The sequence below is a fragment of the Pinus tabuliformis genome, chromosome 4_2, assembly GCF_031772625.1.
Source record: "Pinus tabuliformis cultivar Carrire ecotype Pingquan chromosome 4_2, CPIR1, whole genome shotgun sequence".
Lineage (NCBI taxonomy): Eukaryota > Viridiplantae > Streptophyta > Pinopsida > Pinales > Pinaceae > Pinus > Pinus tabuliformis.
Window position 1 is genome coordinate 117975204 of NC_142304.1, and position 18342 is coordinate 117993545.

At 37.5% G+C, this 18342-nt stretch overlaps 1 protein-coding gene across 2 annotated transcripts in view; it reads right to left on the bottom strand.

The window, feature by feature from the left end:
- NRPD1B (nuclear RNA polymerase D1B) overlaps positions 1–18342 on the bottom strand; it is a 309428-nt gene that overhangs the window by 230485 nt on the left and 60601 nt on the right. The window contains exons 4-7 of one of the 2 annotated variants that reach the window (XM_089428292.1): positions 2461–2565; positions 2250–2351; positions 2018–2122; positions 454–582 (exon numbers count right to left, since the gene is read on the bottom strand). In XM_089428292.1, coding sequence (XP_089284418.1) covers positions 454–582; positions 2018–2122; positions 2250–2351; positions 2461–2565 — 441 coding nt within the window. Of the gene's footprint in view, positions 1–453; positions 583–1222; positions 1321–2017; positions 2123–2249; positions 2352–2460; positions 2566–18342 lie in introns of those variants that run through there. The other variant, XM_089428293.1, reaches the window with a different exon arrangement.

Genomic DNA, 18342 nt, shown 5'->3' on the forward strand with positions numbered 1-18342 from the left:
CAAACAAGTGTCACCTTTCAAACACAGTAACTGTAGATAAACTGAGATGGATCAGAGAATTTACAATTTTAATTCATACTCAGAAAGCCATGCCTATATAGTAATTAATGGGAGGCCTAGGTATTTATCACATATCACTGGATGACCATAGTTTCAACTTTTAATAGCCTAAAAGAAGTGATATCCGGAAAATTTTGCCAGATTTGCACGGAAGGTTACTTCAGCTAAATCTCATAATGTTCTCTATTAAATGAAAATCCCAGTACTAATTCAACTATCAATGAATCGAGATTCAAAACATAGGCAACGGTGTGTACTTTGTTATGAATATATAGTTTGTAATTAACTGACCCATATCATCTCCATATGAATCCCCAAATACAACTTAAGGAATTTGAATGTAATGTATATCCAACCCAATGTTGACTGGATTTACTTGGAAATGAAAATCACCTTGGCCTTCTTTGTAGTCATTGTCACCTTCGCAGCCTTTGTATTCGCTGAATTTTCACCCCTGCTTTGTTTGTCAAAAGCCACATAATTCGGTGTAGAATGGAAGGAACTAGCAAAAGCTGCAGGTTCCTGCTATTGTTGAGAACAATTCAGTCAAATTTGCCAATCATACTTCTGCATGCATTATATGCTTCAATATATAATGAACAAACAATGAGACACTAAGAAGAACACTCTTAAATATATCTAGTATTAAGTATCACTGTACACTTCTAATGAGCAAGCCAACTTAATCACTGTTCATGTTAGAAATCTGCATAAGCCAAAAAAGAGTCATGTTGGAAACACCTTTAACTGGATGTAGATAAAACTCAGATAGATCAGAGAACCATTTAAAGACATACTCAGAAGGCTCATCTTCGCTTCCTCTAGGGTAGACATGGCTATAAAATAATTCATAGGTAATCTAAGAAAACAATAGACTTTGCATTCAAAAACCATTTATCACTGCGTGATTTTAAACAGCATTAGAAGTGATGTCCAAATAAAAAAAGGCAAGTTTGCACTCAATGTTAGTTCAGGTAAATTTGAAAACATCCTCTATTAAATCACACTACCAGTTCAACTATGAATTAATCAGCAAAGCAGATGGCAATATGTCCTCTGTGATGACTATATAACTATTTGGAGTTTGTAATTAGCTAACTGATAACTTTTCCAAATGAATAGACACTATAGCATACAATTGAATTAATTTAATTGTAATCGCCTTGCCAGTCTTTGTTTTCTTTGAAATTTCACCCCTGCTTTCTTTGTCAAAAGCCACATAATCTGCCATTGATGGAATGGAACTAGGAAAACTTGCAGACTCCTGCTGTTGTTGAGAACAATTAAGTCAAATTTGTCCATCATATTGTCAATATATGCTTCAACTTTTACTCAATAAACAAAGACACATTAAGAAGTCTGCTGTTAAATGCATCCTACTTATCACTAAATTCTTCTATTAAACAAGACAACCAAGGATACTGTTCATGTTAGACTTCTACATAAGCCAAACATGCGTCACCTTATAAACAAGACAACTAATCATACTGTTCATGTTATCCTTCTGCATAAGCCAAACAAGTGTCACCTTCAAAACACACTTAACTGACTGTCACATTTAGGGACAACTCATATGGCCCAGCTTGGCCTCCTCTAAGGCAGGCTACCATGTGGCTAATTAATGGGTAGCCAGGAATCGTATGCAAGCATCATAGCTCATTCGAAGAACCTAGTTTTAATAGCCTTAAAGAAGTCATGTCTAAAGAAAAACGGTATATTTGCACTGAATGTTAATTCAGGTACTTCAAAAATATCTCCCAGTACAGATTCAACTATCAATCAATCCAAAAACAGACATTGATTGGTAGTTTGTGATGATATCAATGAATACTTGTTTCTAATTAGCTGATCAATATCTTCTCCAAATGAATCCACAACATAGCAGATAACTGAGTATTACAACCAAAATATTTGTATGCATAATGTTGAACATATTTACTCCGGAAGTGTATGTTACCTTGGCAGTCTTTGATATTTTTGAAGTTTCACCCCTGCTTTTTTTGTCAAAAGTCTCATACTTATCTGCTAATGATGGGAAGTGACTAGCTACATGTGAAGGTCCCTGCCATTGTTGAGAAGGATTCGATCAAATTTGTCCATCGTACTTATGTGTTAATATATGCTTCAATACTTTCTCAACAAACAAAGATACATAAACGATGTCTCCATTGCTGGAACATGTAACTGACCTTCATCTTTGGATTATTTGTAACTTTAATCTGCTTCTGTTTCTGGAAATCTTTGTTTTTACCACCGAGAGAGGACTGTGGACTCACAAAATTGCAAGAATCCTGCAGCTTTCAAGGTCGAAAATATTGAGAACAATGCTCCATTCACTTATCTACAAATTCAGTGAATTTTCAGACCTCATACTAACTGCAATAATGGAAAATATCACACCTCAGCAGCTTTCAAATTTTTTGAGACTCTACTATCCTTGGGTATTTTGAAGGTCACACCATTGCATTCAACTTCTAGGACTGGATTGCCTGCATCTTGATGTTCCTGCACGCCACGGTCAAGACAAATTTATGCCGCATTTCTTTTTCAGAAAATACTGTTTAAACTTTATATTACACACACAATAATATGTACAAGAGTAGCAAAGCATAAACAATCAGATTGCAGCTAAAGCTGCAATATTCTGAATATGTATAAACAGAAACATTCTTGGCATTTATAATAGGCAAACTCATGCCAACAATTACTGGTGATATTTTATAAGCATCTTCAGGAACAAATAACAAACAAGACATAAATGCTAGCACCATGGGGAAACCTAGCAAAAGCATTTATGATATTTCATAAAAACAAGTTTTATTCTAAACACTGCAAGCCTTATTCCAAATTTTTAATGTTCATTTTCCTCCCTAAGACAAATTAATAATTGAAAGATGAATTAATTAATGAAATTTGAGGCAAATACTTCATTACTAAACAAAATAGATGTTATCTTTGCAAAGAAGAATAAGAAGAAAATAATTAAGGATAGCATCGTAAAGAAAGATAACATTCTTCAAGTTAGAATAGAAATTAATTTTGGACCATTCAGCAACCAAAATCTATTGCATAAAGATCTTACTGCCTTTTATTTGTACAAGTTTTTCTTGGATTCTTAATAAACAAAAATCTCAAACAATTTTTATTTTTAGAAACAATGCCAAGCTCAAACTGTTATAATCTGTTTTTCTGGTCTCCGGCATCCATCATCCCAGTATTGTCACTGCCAGCTGAAAAACTGGCTGCTCCCCCTCTCCAGCCATCTAGCTTGAATATCCATTTCCTGCTTTGGCCAGAGCATGGGAAAATGACATTGCTTTCCCCTCGGACGTGGTCATAGTCTTCAAGACGGGCAGCTGCAGTTTGATGTATAACTTCGCAGAAATATCTTCATATCTTCTTTACATCTTTCGAATAAATACTGGAAAACATAATCTTGGCTGACATCAGCACAATGCTTCCATCTTTGGTCCACCTCATTTTTAAACTAGAGCCTATCAATTTTGAAAAATTGGCATCTTAATTGTTATTATTATCAAATTTTTACTTGGGATAGCTATACTGTAGGTTATCCTGCATATAAGTTCTTTACTGTTATACAAGCTTAGAAGTTACACATTAGAACATTTGGTCTCTAATACAATTCAAAATCTGTTAGTAACTCTCTTTGTCTCTTTTACTCAGAGACAACGTCTTTCACTACGAGCACATTACAATACTATTTTTCTTCTTATATTGTTTAAAATACTGCATCATGTGACCAGAAAGGTTTAGCAACCATAAAGTTTACGTATTTGCTTTAGGGGCATCTCAATGCAATAAAATCATCATCCTTGCACTCTATATTGCCATGGGAATGATGTACACATTTCTACTACTGTAGCATGTCCTGCATATAGACTCCTTTTACTGTACACAAACTTAGAAGTTACACATTAGAATCATTTCTAATACAATTTAAAAACTGATATTAACCATGTCTCTTTTACTTCAGAAACAACAATTTTCACCACAAGCATGTTAGGATACTAATTTTCTTCTTATAGGATTCCGAACACTGTAAATGTGACCTAAAAAGCTTAGCAACCATGTAGGTTTTAGTATTTAATTTCTAAGCATCCTAATTCAATAAATCATCATATTTTCACTCTATACTTCCATGAGAAAGACATGCACATTTTTAACTGTAAATGTGACCTAAAAAGCTTAGCAACCACGTAGTTTTTAGTATTTAATTTCTAAGCATCCTAATTCAATAAATCATCATATTTGCACTCTATACTTCCATGAGAAAGACATGCACATTTTTATTTCCCCACCAGAAAAATGAGGTGTGCCAAATGTTCAGACGAAGAGAAAAGAGGATGAAGCTTTTTCAATGTCCTAATTAACAAATCGATGGTGCAAAAGTGTTCACAAAGGTCCTTCAGAATGGCCACACCTTGTATAGCTAAATTTGGGAATTTAAGTTAGGCATACTTCATGCTATAAAATTACTTTATGGTGTAATATAGTCTTTGTACTATGTTAGTTTTTGTAGCATTGGACAGGTGTTCTCAACTTTGGTCAGAGAGGCTAAGGAACACAAAATCTTCAATACCCAGAAAAAGTTTCAAGAGAAAACACCTAGAAGATAGCTCAATTAAGTCAATTGATCAATAAATAAATATTTCTTAAATCTAACTTAGGAAGGATGATTAATTAACAGCAATTAATTGAGAAAGATGAGAATACTCTAAAAACTCACATGGATCAAGTTCGACATGGTCATAGAGGCTAAGGAACACAAAATCTCCAATACCCAGAAAAAGTTTCAAGAGAAAACACCTAGAAGATAGTTCAATTAAGTCAATTAAGTCAATTGATCAATAATTAAGTATTTCTTAAATCTAACTTAGGAAGGATGATTAATTAACAGCAATTAATTGAAAAAGATGAGAATACTCTAGAAACTCACATGGATCAAGTTCGAGATAGTCTTAGTCATTGGTCGTTGGTGAGATTATAAGAGCAACTTGATGGGTGGATGGAGAACACACCAATAGTGTGAGTTCTTTGGCAGATCAAGCTACCTAGTTGCAGAGATTGAGCAAGGGGGAGAAGTTTGAGCCAGAAGGGACACAGGAATAGCAGCAGTGTAGTAGCAGAGATTCCGGAGGAGATTTCTAGTTCCAGAAGACGCAGCTAAGAGAAGTCGAGTTATTCCACAGGAGGTTGCATAGAGCCTCAAAGAGGCAATTCAATTCAGCTGAGCAAGAGATCGATTCAGGTGCTAGTGGCCGAAGTTAGGCATACTTTATGCTATGAAATTACTTTATGGTGTAATATAGTCTTTGTACTATGTTAGTTTTTGTAGCATTGGGCAAGTGTTCTCGACCTTGGTCAGAGAGGCTAAGGAACACAAAATGTCCAATACCTAGAAAAAGTTTCACGAGAAAACACCTAGAGATAGCTCAATTAAGTTTATTGATCAATAATTGAATATTTCTTAAATCTAACTTTAGAGAAGTTATTAATTAACAACAATTAATTGAGAAAGATGAGAATACTCTAAAAACTCACACGGATCAAGTTCGAGATGATCTTGATCGTTGATGGGGATCTAATCACGATCGTTGGTTCACCAACGAGAGATTATAAGAGTAACTTGATGGGTAGATGGAGAACACACCAATAGTGTGAGTTCCTTGGCAGATCAAGATACCTAGTTGCAGAGATCGAGCAAGGGGGAGAAGTTCTTGCCAAAAGGGACACAGCAATAGCAACAATGTAGCAATAGAGATTCCGGAGGAGATTTCTAGTACCAGAAGAGGCAGCTGAGAGAGGTCGAGTTATTCCACAGGAGGTTGCGCGGAGCCTCAAAGAGGCAATTCGATTCGGCTGAGCAAGAGATCGATTCAGGTGCTAGTGGCCGAAGTTAGGCATACTTTATGCTATGAAATTACTTTACGGTGTAATATAGTCTTTGTACTATGTTAGTTTTTGTAGCATTGGGCAAGTGTTCTCGACAATTCAATTCAGTTGAGCAAGAGATCAATTCAGGTGCTAGTGGCTGAAGTTAGGCATACTTTATGCTATGAAATTACTTTATGGTGTAATATAGTCTTTGTACTATGTTAGTTTTTGTAGCATTGGGCAAGTGTTCTCAACTTTGGTTAGAGAGGCTAAGGAACACAAAATGTCTAATACCCAGAAAAAGTTTCACAAGAAAACACCTAGAGATAGCTCAATTAATCAATAATTGAATATTTCTTAAATCTAACTTAGGAAAAGTTATTAATTAACAACAATTAATTGAGAAAGATGAGAATACTCTAAAAACTCACACCAATCAAGTTCGAGATGATCTTAATCGTTGATGGGGATCTAATCATGGTCGTTGGTTCACCATCGAGAGATTATAAGAGTAACTCGATGGGTAGATGGAGAACACACCAATAGTGCGAGTTCCTTGGCTAATCAAGCTACCTAGTTGCAGAGATTGAGCAAGGGGGATAAGTTCTAGCCAGAAAGGACGCAGCAATAGCAGCAGTGTAGCAGAGAATCCGAAGGAGATTTCTAGTTCCGAAAGAGGGATCTGAGAGAGGTTGAGTTATTCCACAAGACGTTGCGCAGGGCCTTTACAGAGCCTCAAAGGGGCAATTCGATTCAGCAGAGCAAGAGATCGATTCAGGTGCTAGTGGCCGGGATTTTCACCAGAAGTCCAAACGAATCATTTCCAAAGGCAGCAACTGGCAAGCCGTCTGATTCATAGGAAGTTCCGGGTAGTGCATGTTACAAGCAGTGTAGAGGCCTGCGGAGAGGTATTTCAGGGCCAATTTCAATGGGCGTTTGTTGATGGATTGTTTGTTTGTTGTCGGATTGCTTGTTGAGAAGGGAAAAATTCCCTTAATAATTTTGAGAGTATTTTCTCAAGAGAGAGTTGCCAGTCTGGCACCTAGATTTGTACTCGTAATCTTTGTTGCAGCATAATAATAAAACCCTCATCCGCTGCAACTATTTTCCCACATTGGTTTTTTCGGGGGACTTTTGTCCAAAAATACCAGTGTCAATTTTATTGTGTGTGCATCTATTTTCTCAGTTCCAGTTTATTTTCTGCAAGGTATTTATTTATGAATAATTGCAGTGTCATTAATTCGATATTTTCTCGTAACAGAATAAACTTCATAATTTATGAGTTAGAAGAATTAATACCAGTTGTTGCAATTTACGAAAAAATTCACATACTATAGCTTAATTGAGAGTACTTCATGACATATCTTGTAAAATTCTTTAATGATGTAATAAAGTTAAGCTATAGTGACTTCACATTCATTAAGTAGTATATCAATGATCGATTGTTGGAGCAATTACAAAACTTACACATCTTCCTAATTCAGACTATGCTATGTAATTTTCTCATATATTGTGATTAATGACTCATATGAACCTTTCCATCTCCCTACATGGGTTTATTGTCAATTTGCAGTTGTGCATGAATGTGATTCTTATATGGTATCAGAGATACAAGGTAGGATTAATAGAGATGGCATATAGGAGCCACCATTACGTACAAAAAAAGTGGGGTTGTGTGTATGTATAACACTAACTTGAGCCAGTGTGATTGGCACAGGTCGGGCCAGATTGCATCGTTGGTGTAGCCATGGAAAGTTGTAGCCAATGTGCATAATTTTTTATGGATCGTGTACAACAAGTCTCACAAACTCAATGATGTTTCAATGGTGCCAAGCAGGAGTCCTGACAGCTTTTAGTTTTCATGATGGAGCATAAGCAACAAATCTCAACAACTGCAATGATGTTTCAATGGTGCCAAGCAAGCCCTAACAGGGTAGCAAATACAACATACCATCCGCAATGATCTTTTTCAAACAAGTGTTTGCTCTCATAGTGATCTGACAAACTTACCAATTTTTTCAGACTTCAGCTTGTAGACAATGTCCTCAAAACCAAAACTCACCAACTAGCAAATCCAAGATAGTAGGAAGACCACCCACAATAATCGTTTTTAAAGAGTGTTTGCTCTAATAGTGATTTGACAACCCACTTTTTTCAGGGTTGAGACGCGTGTAGACAATATTCTCAAAACTAAAATTGGCCTAGTGTTAAAGTTGGATCAACCAAAAAAATAAGTAAAAGAATTGGTAACAACTAGTTGATGATGATGAAATGAGATCAAGGACAAATCAAAACCGACCTAGTTCAACCTTTCCATACGAACCAATCTGGCTAATCAAGATTAGACCATGGTTTAAAGCAACCAAGCGTAGAAGGATATGTTATTAAAGTAGATTCCTCCACAAAGAAAAAAGGGGAATTTCAAGAAGAGAAGGCTTGTTTTTGTATATTTATTGTTGTGACAAGGTCTTATGACCACTAGCATGGGGAAAAAGTTGACTGGAAGTAATCACCTAGAGAGAGTTAAGATAAAAGTTGTTTCTACAGAAAAGCAAGATAAGATAATGCTACCCATTGAACTTCAATTTGGCCAATGGAGTTAAAATAAAATAAAAATTATAAAAATGATTCCAACTAAACAAAAAAAAGAACATATATAAAAGACTCAAGAGTAGTGAGGTCCAATAGACAAGTCGAGATCTTTAGAAGCTATGAAACGATCAAATTCCTTGTGTTTTTAGGGTAAGTTTATTATGCTTCCAAGATGTAGCAAATATGTTTTATTGGACAACACATACATTTTATATCAATGGTAGTGGAGTTATATTTTTTTAGCATCATTCACTCTAATTTGACTAGCAATTCCAACAACAATGAATTGATTAATAGCATGGCAGTTAAAAATCACCACGTTGGATACAAGTCGTCTTAGAATGAATTTTATCACCCATATAGTGGCAACATCAACCAGAAGTATGCACTTATGTGGTGCATATACAGCACAATGGGGAAGTTGTGAACCTTACTCTGTTGTCGATTGGTTATGCCACTCAAAGGCAAGCTGCAAATAATTTCTATGACATATTTGGTCTAGATAAGATGGCTTGTTATACAACCATCTCACAAAATAGAAGAATGAGATAGATCAACCACTTCAAAAGTAGCCTCTCCGAGAGGGCAACCTCCTTTACATTACACAAATGAACAATTCTTGGATAATACAAATGACAAGACCTCCTTTCTAGATATAGGAGTCTATGGGGTCACAATATAATCAAAGCTGACATAACAATAATAATGTAAAGGCACAACAATAACAATAGTGGGCTTCTATGTGGCACAATAATAACAATAGCACAACAATAACAATAAAGGACTATAATGACAATAATAATAAGGGAATGCACTAGTATTATAGGTACCTAACATGCCCCTCTCCTTCAAAAAAGTGTTGCCCTCAAGGCTTGAGTAGTTCTAGATGCTTTTGTATAAAATTCTCATCCTCCAATGTGGAATGTTCAGCGGGTAAGTTCTTCCACTTGATGAGATACTCTAAAATTGATCAATTTCATCGCTGTCAAGTTCTTGTTTCAGTGATTGCTTCAAGTTCCAATATGATTTTTCCTTCCTCGTCAAGTTCTGGCAATATTGTTTGAACTGGGAGCTTGTCACCTATAACCTTATTTAAGCATGAAACATGGAAAACTAAGTGCACTCGAGAAGATGCAGGAAGTTCCAATTTGTATGCCATAGTACCAATCTTTTGCAACATCTTGTATGGGCCATAATACTTTAGTGATAATTTATTATCCTTCTTAGCTTGCTTAAGGGACATTGTTTGTATGGTTGTAGTCGTAGAAATACCCAGTCACCTACATCAAAACTTCTTTCACTGCGATGTTGATCTGCCTGTTGTTTCATTCTATTCTGCGCCAAAGTCAGGTTATCCTTCAAGGGTTGGAGAACTTTTTGTTGATGCTCGATGTGATCTTCCATTGCTTGAACCTTGGAATTTTCTCTTAAATATGATGTGATGGACGGTGGATGATATCTATAAAGTGCCATAAATGGGTTCATTTTTGTTGCAATATGGAAGAAAGTGTTATACCACCATTCAGCCACACCTCACATTCTTTGACCGACCTTTTTTTACTGTACCAATTAGCGCATCTCATGGGGAAAGGTGTAGCAAAGAATCTCTCCTGCAGAGCCTCACCTATATGGGATATCCAAACGGCCTCCACAGGGTAAATATAAGGTGGTTTTTCCAGAGTTTAGATCTGATCGATTCCTCCATTTGGCCTGACTGGGTAGAACTACGCCATGATGGATATGGCTCTCAGTATTTCCTTAGTGTGAAGACAGAATCACCTTAAATGCATTAAATCATCTGGTTCCCTAATGGACACATGCGAGTTATGGAATCCAGATGGAGAATAGAGGAAACCATTTGACCCATTGTGTCTATTTATCAGATACAAAGCAACAAAGGTATCCTTCCAAACATTTGTTCACTATTTCAGTGTGCCCATCAGATTGAGGATGATAAGATGAGCTATGAGCTAACTGACTACCCAGACAAGAAAAATAATTATGTCCAAAAATTTCCAGTGAAAATAGGATCTCTGTCGCTTACAATAATCTTTGAGTTTCGATGTAGCTTTTGAATTGTTTCCATAAATGCAGTAGCAACTGTACTCACTTTAAATGGATGAGATAATGCACAAAAGTGTGCATACTTGGTAAGTCTATCAACTACCACCATTATGACACTATTTCCTTTGGACTTGGGTAAACTAGTGATAAAATCCATTGAAACCTCCTGCCAATGTTGACTTGGAAAGGATAAAGGTTGTAATAGACCTGGGATCTTAATTGTCTCAACTTTATTTTGTTGGCAAACCAAACATTCTGCCACAAACTTTTGAATATCAGATTTAAGGCCATCCCAAAAAAAATCCTTCTTAACCCTCTGGTAAGTTTTTAAAAATCCTAAATGCCCTCCTAAGGGACAAGTGTGAAATTCCAAAAGAATATTTTGATTGAGATGGGAATTCTTACAGAGGTATAAGCGATCTTTGTATCATAGCAAATCATTTTTCTAGCTAAATGTATCAGATGTACTGGGATCTTGTTGCAACTTTTGAATGAGTTCCCACACTCTTCGTAATTCTTCCATTCATCCCTTGCTTCGTGTATCCAATATGGTTGGATAATAGAAATGGCACAAAGCAATGCTTCCACATCCTCATCCTTTCTTAAGAATGCATCTGCAACAACATTTTGCTTCCCTTTTTTGTAGATGATTTCAAAGTCATAACCCAACATCTTTGTGACCCATTTTTGTTGTTTTTCTAAAGATAATCTTTGCTCTAAAAAGTATTTAAGACTCATGATTTGTTTTTACCTTGAAGTGTCTTCCCATTAGGTAAGGTCATTATTCCTTAAGTGCATGTAGTATTGCCAACATTTCCTTCTCATAAATAGAAGTGTGTAAATACTTTCCTTTCATTGGACGACTTTCAAAAGCAATGGGTCTTTCTTCTTGTATTAAAAGAGCACCAATTCCATTTCCTGAGGCATCACATTCCACAATAAAGGTTTTTGTGAACTCTGGCATAGCTAAGATCAGTGCCTGGCACATTGCCTCTTTAAGATGTTCAAAGGCTTTCATTGCTTCTGGAGTCCAATAAAATACATCTTTCTTCAATAATGTTGTTAGAGGTGTTGCTATTCTCCCATAATTCTTAACAAACTTGCGATAATACCATGTCAACCCGAGAAATCCTCACAAATGCTTTATGGATGTGGGGATTTTTTCATTCCTTAATGGCTTTAATTTTGCTAGGGTCTACCTTAACACCTTCATGAGATACAATATGACCCAAATATTCCACCTCTTGTACTCCAAAGAAACATTTGGAGGTTTTTGCATATAATTGTTTCTCCTCAATAGTTTGAGCACTCTATCAACATGTTGAACATGATCCTTCCAAGACTTGTTGTAGATTAGTATATCATCAAAAAATACTAATACAATTTTTTTAAGGAAGGGTTTGAAAATGGAATTCATCAAACCTTGAAATGTAAAGGGTGCATTGTAAGGCCAAAAGGCATGACCAAAAAATTCATAATGACCCTCATGAGTTCTAAATGTTTGGTATGGCCATTAAAGGAAAGTTCTAGAATATAGATAATTTCTAATGCTCTACATCTTGCCTTGACTCCCCTAGCCTCAAGAACCCCTAGTGTAGCACTCCATTAATAATGGTGATAAGGAGATCCCGAGTCCCTCTAAAAGAGTGGATATGATGAAGACAATGTAAAAGAATGCATTGGATGACGACAATGTAAAAACCAATGTGGCCATGAGCCACCACGATCTAGATCCAACCATGCATGCATGTATTGTTGTTTTTCCATGATACTGGTGTCTGGGATAGAATCTTAAATCACTAACACTACCAAACCAAGTATCACAACAAGTCAACTTTGCAGAGCAGAATATAAACAACAGTAAATCCACTAGTGCATAAAATATACACAACCTTTTACAAATTTATACAACCTAACTTCGTTATATTAATCAAACTGATAATACAACACTCTAGGGTTCATGTACCAAGGATAACGGCCCTCATACAACCATTGATACAAGAAAGACAACAACTAGGGCTTGGTGTCGATCGCTTCGACAACCAATCTACCCTAAACAATATACTTTGACCATCTAGCTAATGTAGAGCTCCTCACAGCTGCCTTGGTTGTACGTTCTAACCATTTTCCTAGTCCTTTGACTCCCAATCTATAGCAACCGCAAACTGCCTCTATCAATGAACCAACTCCCTTAGGCCATTGAACCTCGGCTATCCAATCTGCTAACTACTTGTTCCTTAGTGGATTAAGACACAATACATCGAGACTTCACGCCTATTGTTGCTCCTCTGCTCTTAGGAACTCCTGCCCACTGTAGTCTCCCTGCACTGCTCCAATGAAGAGTAACATATGGCTCGGAGGTCTGCCACCCATCACTGCAAGATGTCCTTCTCCCATAATGGAAATGGGCTAGTAGGCTGCCCATCTTTTTGTTGTAGATATCGTTCTCCACAAGGCAAGTCTCGGGCTACTCAAACTGCTCCTGATTGATCAGAGCCTTGAGCTCTTCTTCTGCCACTCTAGCAACCACCTTAGTCCATCAAGATGGTGCATATATGCTTGAAGCAAGTCGCTACAATCCTCCGAGTTGTTCTTTAGACTGTTCCAACTCTGCCTCACTTCGACCTGCACTTGGTCCATTCTCACACTGCCCTGCAACAGACCACAATCGTCCAATACATGTTGTAGCATTTGCTAAATTGTTAGGGCATCCAACCACTAGGATCACCCTTCCTCTTGGCCGCTAAGAGACTTCACAACCTCTCCAACCCGAACCCACATCCACCTAGCATCCAACTCAACATAAACACATCAAATCATACCTCGCAGTTGTACCTGGTAATCTCACGTAGTCCTTGTGACTGCCCTAAGAAAACCCACACAGCTTGAATCTGCAACGGCTCCAAAAAAAATTGTGCACGCTCGCTGTTGTATCAAGCAATCTCGCACGATCAACGCGATTGTCCTGAGAAAACTCGCACAACCCTCGCGACTATTCAAGACAAACTCGTGCGGCCCTCGCTTCACAACCTAAACCCACATCCACCTAGCATCCAACTCAACATAAACACATCAAATCATACCTCACCGTTGTACCTGGTAATCTCGCGCAGTGCTCGTGACTGTCCTAAGAAAACCCACACAGCTTGAATCTGCAACTGCTCCAAAAAAATTGTGCACGCTCGCCGCTGTATCGAGCAATCTCGCACGATCAACGCAATTGTCCTGAGAAAACTCACACAACCCTCGCAACTATTCAAGACAAACTCGCGCAGCCCTCGCTTCACAACCTGTCCAACCTGAACCCACATCCACTTGGCATCCAACTCAACATAAACACATCAAATCATACCTCATGGTTGTACTTGGTAATCTCGTGCAGTCCTCGTGACTGTCCTGAGAAAACCCACACAGCTCGAATTTGCAACTGCTGCAAAAAAATTGTGCACGCTCGCGTCTGTAACGAGCAATCTCACATGATCAACACAATTATCCTAAGAAAACTCGCTCGACCCTCGCGAATGTTCAAGACAAACTCGTGCGGCCCTCACGTCTGTTCTGAACAGTTCACGCGCTCAAACCTACAACTCCTCAAAAACGTCCTCGCTCCTCCTTTCCTAGCTACCCCTGCCTAAAATGTGATCTTCTATGAGAGGATGCACTTTTTGTTGTATCATTTGCCCTCCTCACACACCTTATATTTATACCTTTGTTACACGGGAACCACTCCCAAGAGTTGGGAAACCCGTTCCAATGGTTCCCGCGCTCCCGGGAGCTTTGGAAATTTATGGGAACGTTCCCTTTTCAGTGGGCGCTGCAATGGAAGCTTGGGAAAGTTCCGGGACCTTTGAAGACTTTTTTTTGGAGTTCCAGTGTTCCCTGGGGTTGGGGAATACAAAGTTCGTAGAGAAATATGCTGAACTACCCACAAAACATGAGCCTAAGTTGAAACCTTCGCAGCAACAAAGGCCAAAGACATCCTTAACAACGATATCCTTAATTGAGAAACTAGAGCAATCCCTTGATGGGTTAAAGAAGCGTGTGGCACCTCAATGTAAGGGCGATATCTGGGATGTCATGTTGATGAGTATTTCTTTTGTTGTTTATGTATATATATCGCAGAAGATTGTGTGTGCATATTGTATGTGGCAGTCAATGCTTAAACATTAGAGTTACTTTACTTTTTCTCTTAAGAATAACTAGAGAAACATATGTAATATTGTTCCTTTGTATTTTTAACCCAGATTGTTTCAAAGACTCGTCATGTGTCATACTGAACTTGACATTTTAATATTTTATATACATAAAAAGGAAAGACTCAGGGAGAGAGACACCCAAAGAATATATTTATATATAAGAGAGATTATATATTTATTATTTATATATTTAAATTGATTTTAATATTTGAATATTTTGATTCAATATTAATTTTGATTATTATATAAATTATATAATTTAAAAATAATATATTTTTTATTTTTTTATTTTTAATTTTCTTATATATAATATTACCACTCCCGATTAGCCGTTTCCTGTAAATTTCGGGGAAACCTCTAGCCATTCACGACACCCATACCCAAGTTCCCAATGTTCCCTAGTTCTAGAAACTCATGCAACATAGATTTATACTAAACATAAGGGCTCCATGTTGTGTCAACCAATTGTCATGTGGCACACAAAATCACCAAGCTGACCTAACTTTTGTCGAAGAAAACCCACCAACAACTTCAAAAATTCATATCTTAACTTCCACAACTCAGATTCAAGTGATTTTCGTTGTGTCTAATTACTCTTGGAGTCCTCTATCAACTCACATCATTACATGTAGAAATTTCCTCATGGTTTTGGCCCAATACCTTTAGGTACAAAACCCCAAGCTTGGGTTCCAAGCCCACAAGCCAAACTTGTGTGCCAACTCCTCCAACCCTCTAGCCTAAGGTTTGGAGTACCTCCCAAGCTACAAATCTCAACATGTATTACCAATCCCAACAAGGAAGTTGCTTCATGATGTGAAACTTGATCCTCCATGATCTCATCAATAGGTCTTTAAGCCATCGACTATACATGATCTATGAATATCTCAAACAGCCGTAGAGATTTTTCATGTTCGAAGTGTGGACATGAACTCTATTTTCGCTTAGTTGAGTATCGATATACTAAAATCCAATGAGGACAAAGTTTGAAAGTATTACTTGTCATCCAATAAAAACGTGCATTGGATGAAAACAATGCAACAACCAATGTGGCCACGAACTACCATGATCCAGATACGACCATGCATGCATGTATTACCAATCCCAACAAGGAAGTTGCTTCATTATGTGAAGCTTGATCCTTCACTCTTTGATCCATAAGTCTTTGAGCCATCAACCATACATGATCTATGTAATATCTCAAATGGCTATATAAATTATTCATCTTCAAGACTTCAAATAATGGAACTCTCAATTTTGATTTCAACTACTTCTTGAAGAGAGGTAGAGTACAAGGAAGAATGACAAAACCAAGGTCAACAAGGGGTGGGCTATCAAGATCTTTCTATGAAAATCCCCAATGAAATTCCTGTTGGCATTATGATACATATGTTGTACTTGATGTCAACCCACTCATCTCAGATAATAAATTAGTGTAGAGAAAAGTTCACGCACTTATATGCAGAGAAAAGTTTATTTCATGTAGAGAAAAGTTCACGCACTTTTATAAAGAGAAAAGTTTATTTCATGTAGAGAAAAGTTCACGCACTTTTATGTAGAGAAAAGTTTATTTCATGTAGAGAAAAAGTTCACACACTTTCATGCAAGGAAAAGCGCGTATATGTTGGAGAACTTACCTTTGGTCCATGGTAGTTAGTCCTTGGTATTTGAACCTATGAGGAAAAGCGCGTATATGTTGGAGAACTTACCTTTGGTCCATGGTAGTTAGTCCTTGGTATTTGAACCTATGAGGAAAAGCGCGTATATGTTGGAGAACTTACCTTTGGTCCATGGAAGTTAGTCCTTGGTATTTGAACCTATGGTTTTGGACCATGGTACTTCGTCAAAAGTGTTGATCTCACGTACTTTCATGGTTGGTTCATGGTATTAGTCCAACAGTTTTTTGATCCTATGGTTTTGGCCCGTGGTATTGTGAAAGGCCTAAGCCTATATAAAGCAAAGGAGATCACTTGGCTAATTCATCCTTGCAATTGAATATCTTAAGATCTGAAATATTGGGTTATTGTTTTGAAAGTTTGATCTATGAAAGTGAAGTTGAAAGCGAATCTGTGAAGGGTGATCTCTCGAGCGCTGCAGCTGCGGAAGTGGGTGATCTCTCGAGGGTTGCAGCTGCGGAAGTGCGGAGGTGCCACAAAAGGCGCAGTGCGGAGGCGCCACAGAGGCGCCACAGAAGGCGCAGTGCGGAGGCGCCACAGAAGGCGCAGTGCGGAGACGCCAAAGAGGCGCCATAAAAGGCGCAGTGCGGAGGCGCCACAGAAGGCGCTGGTCGCGACGCCACAGAAGGCGCTGGTGCGGAGGTAGTACAGATATCCGCAGATCTATACCAGTGAAGTTGCGATCCCTGCTTAAAATTTGTTTTAACTGCCTTTGACTATTCTGCAGGGTTTTGGATGCATAACTAATGTTTGGTTACTGGTATTGAGTTCAGATAACAGCATGATTAATGACTTATCTTTATGTACTAGATCTGGTTGATAACTCTCATAATATCATTGTATATGTATGGATCTGGTGATTGGGTGATTCAGAAGGTTGTTTGATTATGAGCTTCAATGTTGTTGTTGGGTCCAGTATGAAAATTGGATGAAAAGTGGCCTTTCAGATTATGTGTTGTGCTTCAGTGTAACCAGTCTGAAAATTGATGAAACGTGGTACATGGAGTAGAGAAGATTGTAGGCCAGCGCCTATGTACTAGTATCTAAGCTAGTACAAAAGCTAAGGGAGATCTTTGGAGCATTGTAGCAGGTAGCAGCCTGCGTACTAGTAAATGGATCGGCTAGTACAAGAGCAAAGGGGGTTGTAGCTCCCGTACTGGTATAAGACTGCACCAGTACAAATATTGTAAAAGGATTTTCTTATTAAGAAGAAGATTGAGATGACTTGCAGCAGGTGGTTTTTCTCCTGCATTGGGTTTCCACCTTATATCATGGTGTTCATGTGTGTGCCTTATGTGTGATGATCTATTCTCTATTACGGCATCTGTTATCTGATAATATGGTTGATAATGTTCTAATGCACTCATTGAAGATCAATTAACTTAATCATAAGAAGTTGTGGAAGTAGCATATATGAATCTGATTATGGAAATGAAAAAGTTTTATTAATGTGATAATACTGATTCACCCCCCCCCCTCTCAGTATTATTTCCAACAATTCCTTCAACAAATTATGTGTTCTATGCTAGGAATATAAAGGACGATTTTTGGATTCATATTGGCATCTTGGATCCATTAATTTGTGTTTATTATTTAACTCAAAGCGTAATGCTCACTATGTTCTACAATATGGAACGTGGAACATTGCAAGTTATTTAGCTTATGTACAATCATGGAACGTATTATACAGCGGGAGTACATAGGAATCCTAGTGATTCATATTGGGGCCTCAGGTCCCATTATTTGTGTCTATTGTTTAACTTAGATTAATGCTTGTTATGTTTTGCAAAATGGAACCTAGAACAATGCTAGTTCTTTAGCTTATGCACAAGCATAGAGATCAAATTTTAACAAAGCTAACA